General features: G+C 46.4%; 8 protein-coding genes across 8 annotated transcripts; 6 read left to right on the top strand and 2 right to left on the bottom strand.

The window, feature by feature from the left end:
* Positions 1-283: 283 nt before the first annotated feature.
* On the top strand, positions 284-2,034 carry LOZ57_005423 (uncharacterized protein; the record flags this gene model as incomplete). Its single annotated transcript, XM_049254454.1, has 2 exons — positions 284-1,291; positions 1,357-2,034. The coding sequence occupies 2 exons, from the start codon at positions 284-286 to the stop codon at positions 2,032-2,034; spliced, it is 1,686 nt and encodes a 561-aa protein (XP_049106601.1).
* Positions 2,035-2,309: 275 nt separating this feature from the next.
* Positions 2,310-3,833, top strand: LOZ57_005422 (uncharacterized protein; the record flags this gene model as incomplete). Its single annotated transcript, XM_049254453.1, has 2 exons — positions 2,310-2,575; positions 2,729-3,833. 2 exons carry the CDS (start codon positions 2,310-2,312, stop codon positions 3,831-3,833), a joined length of 1,371 nt encoding a protein of 456 aa, XP_049106600.1.
* Positions 3,834-4,150: 317 nt separating this feature from the next.
* On the top strand, positions 4,151-5,328 carry LOZ57_005421 (uncharacterized protein; the record flags this gene model as incomplete). The annotated part of the gene is made up of 2 exons (XM_049254452.1): positions 4,151-5,181; positions 5,277-5,328. The coding sequence occupies 2 exons, from the start codon at positions 4,151-4,153 to the stop codon at positions 5,326-5,328; spliced, it is 1,083 nt and encodes a 360-aa protein (XP_049106599.1).
* A 217-nt stretch (positions 5,329-5,545) lies between these two features.
* Positions 5,546-8,274, bottom strand: YKU80 (ATP-dependent DNA helicase yku80; the record flags this gene model as incomplete). Its single annotated transcript, XM_049254451.1, has 11 exons — positions 5,546-5,575; positions 5,607-6,094; positions 6,152-6,363; positions 6,414-6,799; positions 6,856-7,398; positions 7,448-7,508; positions 7,562-7,730; positions 7,781-7,848; positions 7,904-7,979; positions 8,031-8,085; positions 8,146-8,274. The coding sequence occupies 11 exons, from the start codon at positions 8,272-8,274 to the stop codon at positions 5,546-5,548; spliced, it is 2,217 nt and encodes a 738-aa protein (XP_049106598.1).
* A 251-nt stretch (positions 8,275-8,525) lies between these two features.
* LOZ57_005419 (uncharacterized protein) lies at positions 8,526-9,235 on the top strand (the record flags this gene model as incomplete). Its single annotated transcript, XM_049254450.1, has 4 exons — positions 8,526-8,569; positions 8,627-8,660; positions 8,710-9,013; positions 9,069-9,235. 4 exons carry the CDS (start codon positions 8,526-8,528, stop codon positions 9,233-9,235), a joined length of 549 nt encoding a protein of 182 aa, XP_049106597.1.
* Positions 9,236-10,157: 922 nt separating this feature from the next.
* LOZ57_005418 (uncharacterized protein) lies at positions 10,158-12,025 on the top strand (the record flags this gene model as incomplete). Its single annotated transcript, XM_049254449.1, has 2 exons — positions 10,158-11,444; positions 11,513-12,025. 2 exons carry the CDS (start codon positions 10,158-10,160, stop codon positions 12,023-12,025), a joined length of 1,800 nt encoding a protein of 599 aa, XP_049106596.1.
* A 421-nt stretch (positions 12,026-12,446) lies between these two features.
* LOZ57_005417 (uncharacterized protein) lies at positions 12,447-14,541 on the bottom strand (the record flags this gene model as incomplete). Its single annotated transcript, XM_049254448.1, has 5 exons — positions 12,447-12,619; positions 12,680-13,599; positions 13,652-14,001; positions 14,052-14,128; positions 14,196-14,541. 5 exons carry the CDS (start codon positions 14,539-14,541, stop codon positions 12,447-12,449), a joined length of 1,866 nt encoding a protein of 621 aa, XP_049106595.1.
* Positions 14,542-16,592: 2,051 nt separating this feature from the next.
* Positions 16,593-18,938, top strand: LOZ57_005416 (uncharacterized protein; the record flags this gene model as incomplete). The annotated part of the gene is made up of 1 exon (XM_049254447.1): positions 16,593-18,938. One exon carries the CDS (start codon positions 16,593-16,595, stop codon positions 18,936-18,938), a length of 2,346 nt encoding a protein of 781 aa, XP_049106594.1.
* Between the last annotated feature and the right edge of the window lie 1,006 nt (positions 18,939-19,944).

Raw genomic sequence — 19,944 nt, 5'->3', positions numbered from 1 at the left:
AATGCTCTGCTAGGGATGGGTAGAAACCCGGATGTCATCCAGCGAGAACGCGCAGAGTTTACGCTGTTCGGTGAGACCCGCTTAGGGCTCGCAAAATCTCGGCGGGGCGGGTGATGGCGGGGATGATTTATCGCGTGTCCGCGGGTGGTCAACGCCGCTCCACCAGCGTCTTCTACTCTGCTTTTTTTTACCTTGCAGTAATCAATTCCCTGCGACTACGTGTATACTGTGCCTATTGAATATCCTCTCTTTAGCTATCCTGCCGAGCACTTGAACCGCAATCATGGAAGAGTCCGCCACACTACCCCACCACCCGAAGCCCGACGAACAACAGCAACAACAAACCGATGGAACGGCCGCGGAGGGCTCTACACCAGCTGCTCCAAGCAAGAATGCGTTGAAGAAAGCTGCCAAAGAAAAGGCAAAGGCTGAGAAGGCTGCCCAGCGCGCCGCGCAGGAACAGGCCCAGGCCCAAGCCAGTCAGGCCGCTGATACCGCGAAGGACCTGTACGGAAAACTGCCCGATAACGACGAATTCCCCCAAGTAACGAATTTCTCCAAATTCGGCTCCGAAGACTTTGAAGGCAAGGAGGTTACGGTGGTTGCCAGAGTCCACAATGCCCGTGTGCAGAGCGCAAAGCTTGCGTTTGTGATGTTGAGGCAAGAAGGAAAAAAGGTGCAGGCTGTGATCTTCGCCCAGGAACCGATTTCGAAACAGATGGTAAAATGGACTGGTGGATTGAATGTCAATTCGATTGTGCAGGTTACTGGCGTCGTCAAAAGGCCTGAGATCCCGATCAACTCAGCTACATTCAGCAATATGGAGCTACACATAAGCAAGGTCTACATGATCGCACAGGCCTCCCAGCAGCTTCCAATGCAAGTCAAGGATGCAGAGCGACCACCACCAGAGTCTAATGAGGAGGGACTGGTGGATGCCGAAGGTGCGCCAATTGTGACTCTTAAGACCCGTCTTGACAACCGTATTCTCGACCTTCAGACGGAAACCAGTCAGGCTATAACATGGATATCCAGTGGCGTTGCTGAATTATTTTCGGAGTTCATGTTGAAGAGCGGTGCTAGATGGATATTCACGTCCAAACTTAACGGATCAGCTACTGAAGGTGGTTCTGACGTCTTTGAACTGGGGTACTTTAAGAGAAAGGCATATCTTACCCAGAGTCCTCAGCTTGGGAAACAAATGTGTATCGCTGGTGATATGATGAACGTTTTTGAGATTGGTCCTGTGTTCAGGGCCGAGGAAAGCAACACCCATAGACATCTAACTGAGGTACGGAGTATATTAAACTCAATTCAATATCTCGGATGAAGCTGACCTTCCTGCACTCTTTTTAGTTCATTGGTCTCGATTTCGAAAGAACATTCCAGCGTCACTATCACGAAGTTCTCAGTTTTGCCGAGGAGCTTCTCGTGTTCATTCTCTCGGAGCTGAAAGTGCGGTACAAGGACCAAATCGAAACTATCCAAAAATCCTACCCCAAGGCGGGTGACTTTCGGCTGCCAAAGGATGGCAAGGCTCTTAGACTAAAATATATGGAGGGAATAGCATTATTGAAAGAAGCTGGAGTTGATGTATCGGAACAAGAGAGATTCGAAAACGACCTCACAACGGCCATGGAGAAGCACCTTGGAAGAATTATCCGTGAGAAATATGATACTGACTTCTACGTCCTCGACAAATTTCCCAGCGCAGTGCGCCCCTTCTACACCAAAGCCTGCCCCGAAGATACCACATTCTCTAACTCATACGACTTCTTCATGAGAGGCGAAGAGATTATGTCTGGCGCACAACGTATCAACGAGGCTGAGGAGCTGGAGGAAGCTATGAGAGCCCGCGGCGTCGACCCCAACGGCGAGGGGTTCCAGGACTATGTTGGCGCTTTCCGACAGGGTTGCGCGCCCCATGCTGGCGGAGGCCTTGGGCTGAATCGTATTGTAATGTTCTTCTTGGGTCTGCCTAATATTCGGTTGGCCACATTGTTCCCTCGTGATCCTCAGAGGCTGCGGCCATAGATGGATGCCACTGGTTAGGTACCTAACTAATGACTTAGCATAGCTAAAGGGTAGGAAAAGGACTGTAGCGCGATTAGATAAAATAACAAGAAACAAAATTTCAGAAGAAATCAATTGAAACGCATCACAGAGTAATCAAACGGAACTTCATGCGTTTGGCATGAACTGACTGGCGGGAATGCCAATTTTTTTTAGTGTCAAAAAAGCTTCAAGCTCCAAGAAACACTTTTGACAGCTTTTGATAGAAAACCATCATTACAAACCACCACGGTTTCATGTCCTTGGACGCAATGTCCATAAAACGCAAAAATTTGACGTTTGACAGCTCTCCAGACGCGAAACGGTCTCGCATTTCTGCTGATGATGAACAAGGCGAGGGTGTAAGCTCATCATCAGAGTCAATTAAGGCTACCAGCAAGTACCCGCGCAACGATCCGGTCTTTGGTCAGAAACACGCGTTTCCAGGCTTAGAAGACGAAAACGACGACGAGCTTCTCTACGGTCCTCCCGAAGATGGCCTGGAATATCTGCGCATGGTTAGGTGAGTCGCTTCTCAGGCCCCCCTTTATACGCTATCCACTGGCTAAGTTTTCTCTTCTGCCTTTTTCTTTCTTGCCTTGGTTTAGATATGCGGACGTGAGATGACTGATGATTATTTTCCGCACCCTCCTCTACGGGGCGCTATTTGATATAGATCTGAAGCGAGGACTCTGCCGTCTATTTTTATTGCACCGAAGAGCGTAGAAGGTAACAGGGAAGACCTCAATGGTGATAAGTCAAATGGAGAAAAGCATGAAGTTGAAACAAGTTATGAAGGGTGCTACGCGAATGGTGTCTACGTTGCGCTTCCTACCACCACTGATGGAGCTGTTGCGTTGCAGCAGGCAGACAACATCGAGCCCGATCCCCAGGAGGTGTATTACAACCTTCTCCGTCACCGATTTCTCCTCTTACGGTCAACTTTAAAATGTATACCTCCAGCCGAAGCAATTGCGGCGCTAGATTCACAACATCCGATCACGTTCCCAGATGACTCTAAACGAGCGCGATTCGAATGGCGCTTGTTTGTACAGAATGTTGACCCACAGATGGTACAAATTGCTTGCATGGATCCTGACAGTGTGCTGCGCGCAATTGCTGTTGTCACGCGACTGATATCTGATGCTGCTATGAGCGGCGAGATTGCGCGAGTGACGAGGTTGGCAGCTTGGGCGTGGGGGCTTCTAGGCCGGTGTCGGGAGGTTGGGGAAATGAGCAGCGAAGAGGTCGCGGATATTCGAGAATTAGGGAAACGAGCGGTGAAGATTTTAAATAAGATCAGAGAGGCAGAAGCGCAGAATTGCCCCACTGAGGCGGCTGGCGAAAACGGAGGGGGTATGATAGATGAAGGAGGGAAGGATAATGTTGCTGCTGAGAACAGTCATGATGCTCAGACCGGACATCAAGATGAATACAGCCCCCCGAGCGTCTTCCCTGAAGAACCGAACCAACTTCATGTGGGAAAAGTAGCAGCCGACTCCGAACCTACTACAACTATGAACGGCACGTTAAACGAAGCAGACGAGCTTGAAGCCGCCAAAGCGCGGCTAAGAGCTAGGCTGGCATCTGTCTATACCGAAAGTGATGTTGACGCTGGGAATATTGAACAAGAGACCAAAGATAATGGTGAAGCTGTGGGAATTCGCAACGAAACGCGCGCAATGCTGGACATGATTATCAGCGTGGTTGGCGAATTCTACGGTCAGAGAGACCTTCTAGAATCTAGGGATCTCTGGGAAGAAGGAGATGGTGGCTGGTAGTTAGATGCCAAAGAGCGATGTGTACATGAGCAAACAATGGATATCTATCGTATAAGCGCTGTGGCTTAGTATCTTTTGTAGAGTTCTCTGGCTGCCTGTTGCGCCCTAAGCTGGGCGGCGTTGTGTCATTGGTGCCCGTACTCTCAGGGACCTTTGGCGTCAAGCTCACCAATTCATCAACACCCTCACGCCCCGGAAAACAATCCCAGGTCGCCGCACTCGCGAACCACGTTGGTTTGTTTCATTTCATTCTAGATCGGTATTTCGGAGACGTCTTACAGATATTGTATTTCTCATACCCCTTGTCTTCGGCAGCTATGGCGCCGCCCATCGAGTTATCCATACCAACAACAACTATCTCTAACGGTCCCAAACCCTACACGATATACAACGTTGCAATAAGATTACCTCTCCGCTCATTTACTATCCAGAAGCGCTACTCCGATTTTACCTCTCTTCATAGTCTACTGGCTGAACAAACCACCCTTCCTCCGCCTGCTCCACTCCCTCCAAAATCATGGCTGTCGAAAACCACAACCAACCCTACACTCCTCGAGGAAAGAAGAAAAGGGCTGGAAGCTTATCTTTCTGCTATAAACGAGTCAGAGGATTCTCGATGGCGTGACTCTAGTGTCTGGCGAACGTTCCTCAACCTCCCAAGTGCTGTTCTGAGCAACACCCCTTCCCGAGCAGCGAGTCTACATGCTGCGATTACTGGTCCCGGTGCATCGCCCATAACAGACCCTACAACGTGGCTGGACTGTCATAGGGATGTTAAGTCCCATTTGCATGACGCCAGGCTACATCTGACGAGAAGGGATCAGGCCTCTGCGCCTCAGAAGCAACATGAATGCTCTGCGCAGGCAAAGAGTAGCTTGGTGAAAGTCGGAACTATGCTGGCGGCTCTTGAAGATGCGTTGAAAAATATGGGAGATAAGTCAGGATGGGGTGGGGCCAAGCTTGGTGACGGAGAACTGCGACGACGGAAAGATCTGCTTTCCAGTGCTCAAAAGGAAAAAGAAGGACTGGAGAATCTTCTTAATGCTATGGTTGCGAAGAGTAAACTAGACTCTGCCGTTGCGTCCATTAATGATAAGCAGGCCCTTGTTGGGACCAGTCAAAATAAACCCAAGGTTGGGAGGATCTTAGGCAAGGAAACCGATCAAACACGGCAGTTGGATAACGACGGTGTACTGCAGCTACAAAGACAGATTATGCAGGACCAGGATGATGGTGTTGAGGAGCTACGTAAGATTGTGGCGAGACAGAAGGAACTCGGCATTGCCATTAATAATGAACTCGAGGTTCAACATGCAATGCTAAACGTCGTGGATGAAGATGTTGAGAGGTGCGCAATACATAATCACACCCATGTCCAAAAACATAACTATAACCCCTTTTTAATCATCATTATAATACTCATCATTCTAATATAATTTCTAGAGTCAACCGCAAAGTTCAAATTGGCCGGAAGAGAGCCGATAAGATATCTTAATGGGGGTGGCTTAATCACCACATTTGCTTCTATTCTACATCTAAGAATTGGCACAGCATATTTCATGAGCGATCTGTAAGAGGGGCATAGGGGAGCTAGGTTTTCATGTGTTGATAGAAATGCAACTATGGAATATACCCAAGTTATTGATTTGGTTTCGCTTTAGACCCCCGTTCGCAAGAACACCAGTAATGATGGTGGCAGTATAGAAAAATATCTATACTGGGATGAGATTTGAGGATAGGAACTATGAGCGGGGTTAGTTAGCAAGAATATACGCGAAAAGTGACAGTACTTGCCTCACGAGCCTCTTCCTCTGTGACGTCTGATATATCCAAAGACTTTTTGTCAATCAGACCCAATCTATTCTTTCTAATAAGCCACCACATTTCTCTTCTATCACCCCCTAGCTGATCATCCAGTAGCCTTTTCTTCATTTCCCGAATAAAGTCATTATATAACCCTGGTTCTTCGTATGCGACCAGCTCTTCCCTCATCGTCCCAATTGCCTCAATCGCTCGATCGTAATTCATATCACCAAGGCTGTGTTTAATCTGGCCCTCGATAATGGAGGACATCTGCTTGACAGCATCCCCGATTGCACGAATGTCTTCTGAATTCGCAAGGGTTTGTTTGAATTCCGGAATAGGGTTTTCAGGTGAGATCCGAAGCCGCTTCTCGCCACGGAGAAGTTCATCAACGTTTAATCCTGAGAGTGGTTTCTCCGCATCCCTATTCCTCTTTCGACCTTTCATCTTAGGAGGTACTATCAAATGTTAAGATTAAACTCGAAAGGAAATAGGGAAAGTTGCAAGTAAAATACCCTTTTTCACAGCAGACGCTACGATAAGATCATCAAGCGAATCTTTACTCTTTTCAAGTATACTGTTTGCCGGCTTTGATAGTTTTTGCAATACTTTAGGCAAAACTGGGAGAGGTTCCGTCGGATGTATCGCTCGCCAACGAATTGCCTGATCGATTCGATGGAGAAGTGGAGAAAAGCAATCTTCCATTGCCATGGACTCGTCTGGATCTCTATTTAATTTATTAGTAACATAGTACACTGACGTATATACCAAACATACCCGCTATCATCAAGTTCAGAAAGATCCATATCCTGGACGTATTTGCCCATAGTATCAAGAAGATTCTGACTAGGTAAATTTCGATGTTCTGTGACCACTTTACCAGACACTGTGATGATCTTGTCCAATGGAGGAAAACGATACGATCGTACGTCTTCGGCGAATGGCAGCTGTACTTCGAGAAGGCATTCAAAGTCTGGCTCAATCGATGGCGCAAGGAGGACTAGCAAAGGGGCGTTGCCATTTTTAGCTACTAGTCTGCCAATAGCATAACAGTCTACTTCAAAAAGGGCGTGGATTATAGCCGATAATGCGAGGATTGCTTTGTCGTTTGTCTTCTGCGCTATGATGACGTTAGCGGTCGACATATTCATATAGCGATCGTACTAAAATAAGAAGAGTCAGTGAGAAAAGACGCCAGGATTAGGGGGAAGGGCCATACATTTCCACTGGCTATAAAGCCTATAAACTCTAGAGCAGCTTCTGTATCCAATCTTGTTATATTCTCGTCAGATGTACTAATGTGTACGGCAGTGCGGCCGTATTCATATCCTTTAGCAAGATCCTCTCGCTCAACGTCCTTTTTCCCACTAGGGGAAGTTTTGTCGTCCACCTGGTAGGAGCGCACGTTCCTGACGCTTGTTAAGTTACTGGTAGAGCTTGCGTCTTGATTGCTTGATTCCAGATTTTGTATAGTCATAGAAGAGTCTGCAGTATCATGTTCTTTGGATGTAGCCGTTGAAATAACAAACGCACTCGCTGTAGGAGGGCGTGCTACATATGTCCGGTAGTATCTTTCCACTTGTACCGTTAAAGCGGTGTCGTACGCTACAGAGTCCCCTAACTTTAAATCGCCTTTGAAGGAGGGTATCCCCCTTACTACTTTCACTCGTGGCGTAGCCATTTCATCAATCGCCTGGGAAATAGTGCCGTACATCCCTTCGCAGTCCTCTACCAGTTGTTTGAAAAACGACTCGTTTTCAGCCTTGATATATTAGTACTTTGAGCGGTTTAAAGACATTTTTCTCACTCACCTTCAACGAATTTTTATCTTCTTCCTTAAAACCAGATTCTGGATCATCAAAATCAACACCCCTAAGTTTGTTTAGGGCTATTCCGAGTCAAAGTAACGCAACGCAAGAACGTACAGAATAACAAGCTCAATGCCTTCTTCTTTGATTTTTTCAATAATCTTGCTTGTATCATCGGTATCCATGGCACCTTTACCATTTGTAAGAAGGATTATTTTCCTTTTGTACTTGAGACGTCTGCAATACCGCACAATCATGTCAATACCCAGAACAATCGAAGATATTGCTTTGTTGTATTAGCGGTGGCTAGGAACTTTATTTAGATCGGATTAATACCGTCTCCTTGATTTGTATTGCTTGGTTTTATTAGGTTCCGAAGATTACGGATATCAGGCATCAACATCCTGGGTAGCATTGAATCAATCTGGTTTGTACTCAGAATAGCACAGGTACACATACTGTCCAAGCTCCTGATATACTGATAGATGTGCATAACTCTGATCGCCGCTATCATTTATTATGGGGTTTAAAGAATCTGGACAAGCGTCAAGCTCCGACTAAGAAGAAGAGTATGGAATTCTCTTACCATCTGTGTTTAGGCCTATCACCCCAATTGTGGCGGTTTTTCGGCCTGTAGCCACCTGTATAGTATATGAGCAGTTGTCAAGGAGAACATTTCAATGCTTTTAGGGTGAACTGACAGTTGTCGTAATTTTATCCCAAGTATATAGCATCGTCCAATCTAAATCAGATATGGACCTTCCATTATGGCATTCACCCATGGACTTCCCAACATCCACAATATACACAGTTGCCTCTTTGTCAGCCATTATGCTGAGACTGTGTACTGATTAGGCTGAGAATAAGACAGAAATACATCTGCAGGCTCACCCGGCACCATCAAATCGTACTTCCAGGCAGACGCGTGTTACGGAGTCAGGTTAACACGAAAACACATGATATGACATCACCTGGATGACTCAGCTAGTTAACTAGTTAACTACGGAGTAATTTAGCAAGAAATGGACTTGGTTATCCCAGATTCCTCTCTTAAAGTCCCCAGTGATTACCTATTAACGACATGGCGGGCCAACACAGCACTCTGGCACAATTCCATATCATTAGGTATTGCCATTTTGCACCCCTCTTCTATAATAATACAACAAAAACTAACCATTCCAGCTATGGGACGCTACTTGGTGCTCAAGCTTATCAAGTATGTGTTGAAGGCGACCTCATACATGTGTGAGCTAACAACTCTCCAGTCCTTTATAGGCGGGATTGTCGCCTATAAAAGTCTTCCTCGACCCCAGTTTGCTACCTTGCAGGCGTCGATCTTTCCGATATACTTTGGCCTACAGACTTTTTTCCCGCTGGTGGTTGCTGCCACTTATCCGGGTGAGCATTCGTTGGGAGTTTCTGGCCCCTCGGGATTTGCTGGTGTTTTGGCCGATGGCCACGGCGTGTCTACGCTGCTACCACTGACCCTTACCTTGGTCGGCGGCCTCGCAAACTTGCTCGTTTTTCAACGAGCAACATCTAAAATAATGGGCCAGCGGAAACGGCAAGGTTGATCATTGTTTATCTTGGAAATTTATCCTCCTTCAACTGACATGTATTTCAGAATCTATTGATGGGAAAAAATACTATGAGACTGGTCCGCATTCGAAGGAGATGATTCAACTTAACAAATCCTTTGGGCGAATACACGGCATTTCGACCTTGGTTAATTTTGCAGCCTTAGCCGCCACTATATACTATGGCAAAACTCTTGCCGACCGTTTGGTCTAATTGGGTTTATACATCTGGATTGGCGTTGGTCGTGAAATCCATAATCGATTTGTGCAAGTTGTATAACCTGTAACATAGTCATTACTTCTAACAATGGTGGATGATATTGGAGGATTTCTAGGCGGCTTCTTGGTCCTTCATTTTTTTTCCTAGGGGCGTAGGTTGTCACCTACGCTCTCATGGGATGCCGGGTTTATTGCTGCCAGTGAAATACTCGTGGCCTTTTTGCAAAGCCTTGCCTTCTTCACTTTCTTGGCTGGAGTCCGGCCTACAACGCACCTGCTTTGTCTCTTTCTTATTTTAACTTTTGTCTTGTCGCTTCCTTATAAAATCTCGGGTGATTGTTCTGTAAGTCACTTCCAGAATTCAATGTGCAGCTCATTTTCATTGGAGCTATACGCAGCATAATGTTAATGTCATTTGCGTGCGTGGGCTACGCAACATTTAAAAAGGAGATTTGTTCCTTTTTGTCTTCATAATAGGTGAACCCTTTTATCTTCATTGTTGGGTACTCACTATTGTGGTGGCTCACCATTTTCCATCAGCCTTCAGGGTTGTTCCGACTCCTTGGTTGAATCTGTGTTTATACGATCTCCATTCCATAGTATTTCTTCTCTTTTGTGCACCCTTTTTGGCTCTCTTTCCGCTTAGAAGCATTTCATGCAAACATTTTCAGGTCTAATACTTTTTTCTGGCTGCGATCGAGTCCCCATTTTGATGCATCTAAACCAGACGCCCATTACTACGCTGACCTAAAAACCCGGAGAATTGTTACCTTGATCCCTTTCGCTGGAGGCAACTCTATCAATTTACGCAGTATGTTCTTGGTCCAAAGAAGATATTCCCCTCTCTTTTTCCTCGGCTATGCTTTTCTAACTAGTTATTCCTTCGTAGATCTTCCGTTGGCAAATACACGGTTGGCATGGATATTATTGGATTGCTAGTGTTTGCGATATCGATTGCGTTCTTTGGGGCGTACCAGACAATTCTATTTACGAATATTCGTCCCGAAATAGACTTTCCTCTTCGGCTTCGTGGGGGGTTTCGACTTGGCTATGTGCTTGATCTAGTTGGAGACGCCTTCAATCTCCGTACCTCTTCAGGAAAATCTGCATCAACATACACAATACCATCTACTTCCTATACTCACACAACTACAACAAACCCACATGCCAATGCCCCAACCTGTCCTTTAAAACCAACTATATTAGTGGAGAATCTGCCTCTCACTAATATATCAGCTTCAAACATATCTCTTATTACTAAAAAGCTCCGTTTGGCAGTCGAAAGGCCCATGGAAGCAGCCAGACGCCTGGCCAATTGGACCAATGAGGTATGGAAGCTTTCTACCGGTGCTCTCGAATGGATTTTGTCAGCATCACCAGATCTCATGCTAGCGTTTAAGTTAGCTGTGTATTTGTTTGTGGGGTGTGTTGCGGTGATCCTGATTGGGACTACGTCCATTTTTTTGGCCGCTGTAAATCGGGAATCCAAAGTGATAGGAGCAGAGTTTATGAAAAACGCTGCCGCAGGGAGCAATGCAATTTCATCCGTAATATCACAGGCAAACGCCCAACAAGGCACGTTTGAGGACGCGATGGAAAACCTGAAGTCAGAATTGAACCATTTGAGAGATCAAATGCGTAAGAAATTTCTCGAGGATGAAGAGGAACTTACTGAAAGGGTTCGAGAAACAGAAAATCGCCTCCGCTATGCGAATGATCGATCCCGTCAAATAATCGAAGCTGTCATCAATTCATCACGGAAAATAGAATCTGGCTTTCTTTCTTCAGCTGCAAAAGAAGAACTCTTTAATAGACACATTATAAATACCAAAGAAGAGCTGAAGGCCGCCAAGAATGATGTTTTGGCGAATGTGATGGAGCTCAGAGACTGGCTCACAACGTTTAAGAGAGACTACGAACATACTATCTTCGAATTACGTGATGAAACTATTAGGGACTACATGGAAGCCTTTAATATAGAAAAAGCGCGACTTCAGAATATGATTTCGATCGCACGAAATACCATCAATGAGTCTTCTACAAAGCATGGAATCGAAACATTGGCCGAAAAATTACGGAGTCAGCACAGTGAAATCAGAGAACAGATTTTGGTTGCTCAAGAAGACGCTCGTACAGTGGGGGAAAAATGCAAGGGGGTTGCAAGTTGCATACCCGCACTCAAGAATATCGTTGAGGATATGAAGGTTAGTTCACCCTGGGTTTATACTTTATAAAAAGTATGCAGGCTCCTAAGTTGATGACGGTAATTTAGGACCAGCTATCCATGCTTGCGGAAGACGTAGCGCAAGTCCAAGGTAATCTTTTAGGAACAAGGAGGGAGTTCCTTGCGAGTCAGCATGCATTGCTCGAGGCCGACGCTGCCCGAAAGTCCCAATGTGGTGATGACGAAAGTTCAGTCTCCAGGGGAAGACGTTCTCGCCGCTATGATGAGTATGACTTACTCGAGTCAAGAGATTCTGGTAAGGGTAAAACGCCGGCAGTGGCAGGACCAGTTTCGGTGGGAGCTTGGGAAATGGAGCATGAGGAAGAAAGCCCGGGTTTTGATACCGAGGAGAGCTCGAGCGAGTCAGCGGGGTTGGGGCAACAAGCAAAGCGGAAGTGTGTCAAGGACGACCGTTTACCCATTGAATCAGATGAAACAGCTGGGGATGACGACATTCAAATTATCGATATTAACCCGGGGCTGCAGATTAAAGAAGCGCCTACCGACGATTTGAGAGTAACGAACGATATTCCAACTACTCTGCCGTCTAGGGTTGAATAGTAGGTATGTCATTGAATAGTACACTACTCGATTGCCTTATCGAAGCTTCTTAAGATGTGAACAGCGGTATTGGGAGATGCATAGCTCACCCTATTCCAAAGAAATGAGGTGTTTTAACGCTAGAATATCCCTTGTGCATTCAACTTTAGCTTTAACGAGGGATTCCGTTCCATTTTTGCATCATGCCATTATTAAAATTAGGAACCTTAAACATCTCGAATTCTAAGAGCAACGGTAAGCCTACCATCGATTAGGAAAGGGTGTTCTAGCGAGCTGCCCTTGAGCCGAAAATAGGCTATATGTAGCGGACAAGGCCATCAAAGTACCGTAATAGTATTACTATCTCTGGATATATGTAGTACTGGCTAAGGCGATTAAGTGCATGACTGTAACGAAATAGGGGTAAATGTAATCCGCATAACTAAGGCTTAGTTTCACTCAGCTTATCTACGCTGCTGTAGAATTTTGGTAATGGCTCCAACTTTTGTCGCAATACCCAAGTGCGGAAATGCCATATGCTATTCTTAATTTGATACATGGCATGTTTCCTTGTAGGCACTGAGAACACCTGGTCCAGCTCCTCGAGGGTTAGGGCTAGAAATCGATGCTATGTTAGCGCAGATCAAGGAGTAATAAAGATAAATTGGGACAAACCTTTCGTTTCGGGCACAGCCAGGAGTACCAAGAACCAGCCGATGACACACCATCCAGCGTACCATGCAAAGGCTCCCTGAGGTTTGAACGCGCTGAGTAGATGAGGCCAGGTGAAGGAGATGACGAAGTTAAAACTCCATGTCACAGCAGTGGCCCATGACATACCCACTTCACGCACATGTAGCGGGAAGGCTTCAGCAGAATATGTAAAGGGCACGGGGCCTGCGCCGGGGGAATAGAAAACTTCAAACAAATACAGACCCGCCGTCACCATTCCTAGTCTCGTCTTGCTTTGGCTGTCGCCTGTTTCAATCCAGAAAGAGAATCCAGACCAAAGCAGCCATAGAGCCAACCACGGAAGTGTGAAGAGGAGAAGGTTTCGTCGACCCCAAGTGTCAATCGTGAAAAATGCGGGAAGAGCGAATAACCAGTTCAAAATTCCTGTACCCATCGACGCAAGTAGAGCGGATGACATGCTGAAACCAGACTCAACAAAAATAGTAGTAGAGTAGTAAGCAATAATGTTGACACCGCAGAATTGCTGCAGCCACATTACGATGGTTGATGCGACAGTTGCACGAGCATTTCGAGGCACAGTGAATAATTCGACCAGCATGGAAAAGAAATTTTTACCCCGGTTTACTTTTCTCTCCAATTCAACTCCGACATACGCGTAATAGAGGTCACGAGCGGCCTGGAGCTGTGTGGGCCGGAGGGCACAGAACGACTTAAAGGCTTTCTCGATCTTATTATGCTCAATGAGCCATCTGGGAGATTCGGGGCAGAAGTAGACCTGGACGCAGACTATAATTGGAAGAACGACGGTTGAACCAAGCATCAGCCGCCACGCAAGGTCCGGTTCGAGCCCGCCGAATGCCACGCCTATTATATTTCCAAGCATAATCCCAAATGCCGTCCACCTGAAGATATATTAGTTCAGAGATTTTTTGTTTAAAAGGTCGTTGAACCCACATTTGCCACATCATCACTAAAGCACCACGAATGGGTGCCGGGGAACATTCCGCGGCATATACTGGCACTGTCGACGATTTTGATCCGATTCCCAGACCCAGGAAAAAGCGAGCAAGGAAGAGATTGACCCAGGAATTAGCCAGCCCTTCCCAAATTGATGCGAGTGCTGCTATCACACATGAAATAAAGATTGTTCCACGGCGGGCCGTGTATCGATTCAATGGCTCCGTAAGCCAGCATCCAAGGACGGCACATGCTAGGTAAGGCGCACCGACAATCAATCCCGTCAAATTGTCAGCCATTGCTTGTGAGAATCGTCCGCCTTGGGAGTACGGCTTGATATTGAATCGCTATCATCGTGTTAGTGAGGCAAAAATGGCTCTGTGGGGATCTCCCATACTTCCAAATATAACCTCTGGGCACCGTTGTTGACAGTCTCATCCATGCCTTGCACTGCAGCCGCAACAGCACACATAACTATTCTCCGAAAAGCTATGATTAGTCTGCATGCACGGTGACGGGTGGTGGTGGCACCGATACATACTGGTTAGGTGATACAAGGCCATGGGTTGCGACCATTTGTGCGTCTGCTCTCGGGTCAATGCCTCTCTATCCGCATCATCCAGCTCCGGCAAGTCCATGGCGCCTTCGGGATTTTGCGACACCAAAGCGCCCTTTTTAAAGGTCTCAACATGCTCCGTCAGGTTGAATTTTTTGCAGAATTTCTCTACATCAGCCAACAACTGCTCACGGGACAGCTGTGCCAGTGGGTTCTCGAAGATAGCATTCAGTTTGCCAGGTGCGGCTCGACTTTCGATTTCGTAAAGAGCATTATGGCCCTCAAGTTTGGGACTCTCATCTTCGGTGGTCCGTTTTTCGAGCTCTGTCATCTCGTGAAATTCGTGAAATTCGCGATTAAACTAAGTAATTAGTCTATAGAACGACCATAGGGAGTACGCTGCCCAGAATTCCAAGGCGGATGATGGATACTCCAAGGAAGCCAAATCTTTAGGGCTGGAAGAAGCTCTACGATTTCACAGTGGGGTTATCTGCCCTTTTATGAACCATAGAGATGTCACCGGTACCAAGGCAGTTTAGCCTATATCATGTCCTTGATTCCCCAGAATACCGGGATAATAATACAGTTTGACCACAACATACGCCGGAAAGGCCATCCGAGTGGCCTAAGAAGCGTGGAGGAGAAACGGATTTTTGGCCACCCACACAGGCTCTTCTAGGATGAGAAAGGCAAAGCCATGACGATCATTCCCACAGCGGGGAAGGCGATGTGCACGACAATCCAAGAAGAGCCTATCATGTGGCGTGTAGAGTTAACCGCTCAAATGTCTTGTGTACATGATCTGCAAATCTGAGGCACGTTCAACCCGGGAGCTGAAGTAGGCCGTATAATTTATTTCAGCTCAAAGCAACAAATTGCATCACTGGTCCACACCAAGTACAGAGTAGAAAGTACTTCTTCTACCTGCCCTTTCACGTAGATGAAACACCAGCAAGTCAAAGGCCCGGAAATGGAATGCCGCTCAATCGCCTTTCAAACTCAACCAATGGCTAGGCGGAGTTATGTCAGAACAAGGATAAGTTGTCCAGGTCTTTATTCGCATCCACAGATTGCGTCATAGTGTCAGCCCAAGGCTTTTGCGATGCATATGCGCAAAGTGCAGCTAAACACGAGCAGCACAATCCAGTAGTCCCGAAAATCCCTCCTTCTCCGGTAGACGTCCCCTTCCATTATTACCTTCCAGCGGTGTAACAGTTGATTCGGTTGTGTGGACCGAACAAAACTGCATCATTGCTATAGTTTTTGCAGGGCCGTCGTTTACCCGAAAGCCAGCTTATGTCATCATGTAACTAGTTTAATTACCTAAGCTAATCTTATTGTTTGGGAGTCACATGTTATTTCACGTGTCACGACTTAAAACCTTGTCTCAACCTCCACTATGAAAACAGAAGGAAGAAAGGGGGAAACACACAACCCAGCGGACAGCGCCTTCACAGCCACAAAGGAAACGGTCTGAGAATCCTTGTTGTTGATAGCAATTGCTGAAAGGAGGGTCTTTCTTCTTGCTTGCCGTTTTCACCTGGACTTGGAACCTCCTTGCCCTTCATATGGATTCTCCAGCATCATCTGTCCACATCTTTGCACCGATAGCTGGGTTTGCCTGGCCTTGCGGATTATTGTCAGAGTCCTACTGAAGGCAGACAATTTTAGGAGTAACTGAAATAATTTTACTCTTAATGATGACATCTGTATGGAGAATAACTCGTTCTGACTTACCTTTGGATAGTCGCTGCCTTCCCAATGCCGCAGTCATTGGGATGTATATACATGCCTGCCTTTGAATGCTTACTGCCTTCCCAGTGCCATATTTTGTAGGGCGTACAGGCATACCCGGCCCCTTCCACATTAGTACCGTCTGTTTTTGCTGCATGTCTACCTTCTGAAAGAAGGGACATTCCATGATGGCCTTTGATGCCGCCAAAGCTGTCGGCCTCAAAGCAGGCCGCGGCCTTTTTTCATTCCGCGCGGGTGTGATATCTCCTCGCGCGTTGCCTCTTACCTTCCTATCACTACCCAGTTCTTTCCGTCTGGCAGCTTGTAAATCCTGCCCAAAACGGACAGTTCCATTCACTTCCCCATTGCGCCTGCCGAACTCTTCGCTTATTCTCCCGAGCGCGCCTTCCGCCGCTCAGTGTAAACAAACACTTTCTGTTCTCTTTCTCTTCTTTTTCTCTTTCATCTCTCATCTCTCCATCTCCATACTTCCAACCATCATCTTCTCACTCAGCCTTCCACATCGTGACACTTCTACGCTGTTACTGCCACTTCTTACAGCCATTACATTACCTGTGCTTTCAACTGCTTCTCCTTCAGGATCTCCAGATATACCACAAAAACAAAACAAAAACAAAAACAAAAAAAATGGAGCCAACAGTGCTTGTGATGCTTTTTGCCGGGCTCACAATCTTGAGCAGCTGGCTCTCTGTGCCGTTGACATCTCTTAATCCACAAAGACCAATGGCAGAGCGACTTGCAGCGTCATTCCAGCTCACTGCTGCCGCACAAGGTGTATCAACGCTTTGCTGTCGCTTCAATCAGCCTGAGTTCGACTTTTTGAGCGTGTTAAATCAGACGCTGCCGTTTACTACCCCTGAGCATAGGGGGTCTCATGCTCCTAGCGTGGCAGAAACGCAGGCTGAAGAGTCAACGCCCACAGCTATGGTGTCGAGCTTGTTAATTCCAACGCCCACCGCCCCTTTTGGAGGTGCCTGTCACATTATGTACGATGGCGTCTTCGATAACGATTCGGAGTATCCTGAGTGGTTTCTTGGAAAATTGAGATTGCTAGTCGAAGAGAACATGCGGCGGCACCCTAATATTTACACGGTAGCCACTGTCTGGTTCTTCCTACAAGTTATTGTGATAAAATGCTTTTCTCGTCGGCTTGGCAAGCTTACATATGACTTTCTCGAGTTGCAACGTCAGCATCTAAAAAAATCTGGTGTTACGTCGGCCCTAGAACCAGTTCGAGAAAGATTGGTCGAGCTGGAGAGTCGCGTCATTGCAACGAACGACAAGCTAAGCTCTCTCGAAGGACGACTCAATGACCTAATGGCAAACATCAGCGAGTCTTCGCCCCAATTTCCTAAACAGATGGAGAATAACACAGACGAAATTAAAACCCGGGTAGATCAGCTTGTCACTCAGTTGGAGCAGCTCCAAAATCAGGTTTTCAACCTTACCAATGTTTCTGAGACGTCACAACATGCGACTGAGATCGAAACCCGCAAAAGGTTTCCGCAGCCATTTGAAGATCGGATCCCAGAATTGAAATTATCAACTGAGCACTTTGAGGAACGTTTGGAAACCAATGTTTCGGAACTTGAGAGGCGACTTGAACATTTGAATAATAGCATAAATGGTGATATCTCTAAATTGTCTTCTCGGGTTCAGGACCTGCAAACCAACTTTAATAGGTGGAAGGAATCCATGGTGTCGACCACACACTATGCGAGTTTAGAAACCGACTTCCGAATGCTCAAACAAACAGTGGACGCAAATAAGTGGGCCTTACCATTGGATGAAGTCAAGGACAATATCGGGTGCTTGAACCAGGAGTTCCTCGAATTCAAGGAGAGTTCGTTTGGCTTAAAATCAAAACAGGATAGATTAGCCAGCGACATCAACATTATTAGTCAATATATTACTCAATTACAAGCCACCCAACCGTGGAAACAGGCCGACGCCGCGGCTGATTCGCATTCAGCAATAGTTGCTGATATCAAAAACGCAAAACAAAAAATCGAAACACTTTCGAACACCATTCGATGTACGGAGGATACTATCGATCTCAAGTTGAAAGAATCCTCCAAGGAAATGGAGCGTATGTGGCGGGTTGAGCTTGATAATCTGCGTAAACAGAGTGCCGCCCTTGAAACGGTCCACATACTATCCACTCGGGTGGATGAATTGGGAACTCGGGCTGAAAGTTGCAACTCCGAGATGCTAAAGGTCAAGGAGATAGCAAAAGAAGCAGAGAATTCAGCGATAGGCACCGAATTAACTGTCAGACACATTGAAAGCAAACTTCTAAAAACTGCAAACGACATTGAGGGCTGCCGCCGCACACTAGTATTTGTCGACAGAAATTTGGTCAAAGTTGCTGATGAAACGGGAGTTACGCTTATTAACGAGTTTGACCCTCCCTCCAAAGCCGAAGTCAAGGTAGAAGAACCTCAAATTCCCCATCCTGGGCCGAAGGAGGCGAAGCTTTTGGCATTGCAAGATTCTCCTGCCTCTAAGGACTCTGACGCACAGCGACAGCAGTTCGATAAAAAAGACGAGACCCCATCGACTGGTTCTGCTCTGTCAGAATCTAACAAATCCCTGAAAGAGGCAGAGTTAATCGTCAACCCACCCGAGGCCCCAACCCCGGCGTCCGACGATTCAAAGCAACCCGGGCTCGAGGCCAGTAAATGGGCCCCTGCCAAACCAAAAGAATCTGAGAAGGGCCATTTTCAGGTTAGTGAATCGGCGACCATGACGCGAGATACACAGCCTGAGGAATCGGAAGCCAAAACATCTATTACTACCGACCCCAAGGACCTCGAAAAATGCGGACTTGGGGCTAGTAAATGGGCAACTGCAGCACTTGACCCACGGCCTGTGGGCTTAGAGGCGAGTCAATGGGCTACTTCAGATCCCCCCAGCTCCGCCGGTAAAAGCCAGAAAAAGGGCAACTCCTCAAAAAAAGGCAAAAAGAAGTAATTCTTCGAATCTGTCAGTATGTAGTCCCCCTGCCAACCTTTTTCCAAATCATTTCAGGCTAACATAAATTCTCCAGGCTTTATACCAGGCTTTGCTTGTCTTCCAGTAGTCATGTAAATTGTATGGTAAATTATTCCAGCATTGGATCCCGTATTGTCCGCTAATATGGATTATAGAGCTATCTTCCCCCGGCTTACATCCCTACCATGCTGTTTCAAACCATGCTTTTCCTTTAAAAGTCATGTAAATTGTATGGTAAAGTATTCTAGCATTGGATCCCTTATTGCGGGCTAATATGGATTATAGAGCTATCTTCCCCCGGCTTACATCCCTACCATGCTGTTTCAAACCATGCTTTTCTTTTAAAAGTCATGTAAATTGTATGGTAAAGTATTCTAGCATCGGGTCCCTTATTGCCCGCTAATATGGATTATAGAGCTGTGTTCCCCGGGCAGAGGCCCCAACCTACTACCAGGCGATCATGTAGCCTTTCTAGTAATTACCAGTATGCATACTACTGGTCACTAGGAACTGAATGGCAGCACATGATCTTTCTGTCGGCTGTGTATGGGATCCGAAATCATTGGGGATTTTGGATTGTGTCATCGGGCGTTTTAGCCGGTGGCTTCTAGGCCGAAGTGTGGAATCTGTTTGTCCCACGACGGTCTAAAGTATACATTTGCTTTGACGGTTAGTACTGCTTTTTCCTCAATCTCTAGGACACCCACTGACTTTATAAACCCCACATTGAGCACAGGCTAACTTTTAGGTTCTATACGTACTTCGCACGGTCAAACAGATCCACATTTTAGCTTCGACTAAACTGGTTGAAAAGTTCAATGATACGATCCGAGCTTTCTGACGATTTTGGATCTTGTGCTTGGTTGGCGGGGAGATCATGTGCTGCTATTCGGATCCCAGTGACTAACTAGTGTGCATACTGATAATTACCAGAGAGGCTACCTGGTCGCCTGGTAGCTTTGTACTTTGGTGAGTGTATGAGTGA

This window comes from Ophidiomyces ophidiicola (genome assembly GCF_022830035.1).
Source record: "Ophidiomyces ophidiicola strain CBS 122913 chromosome Unknown scaffold_27, whole genome shotgun sequence".
In the NCBI taxonomy this organism is placed as follows: Eukaryota; Fungi; Ascomycota; class Eurotiomycetes; order Onygenales; family Onygenaceae; genus Ophidiomyces; species Ophidiomyces ophidiicola.
This window is presented reverse-complemented; position numbering and strand designations above follow the sequence as displayed.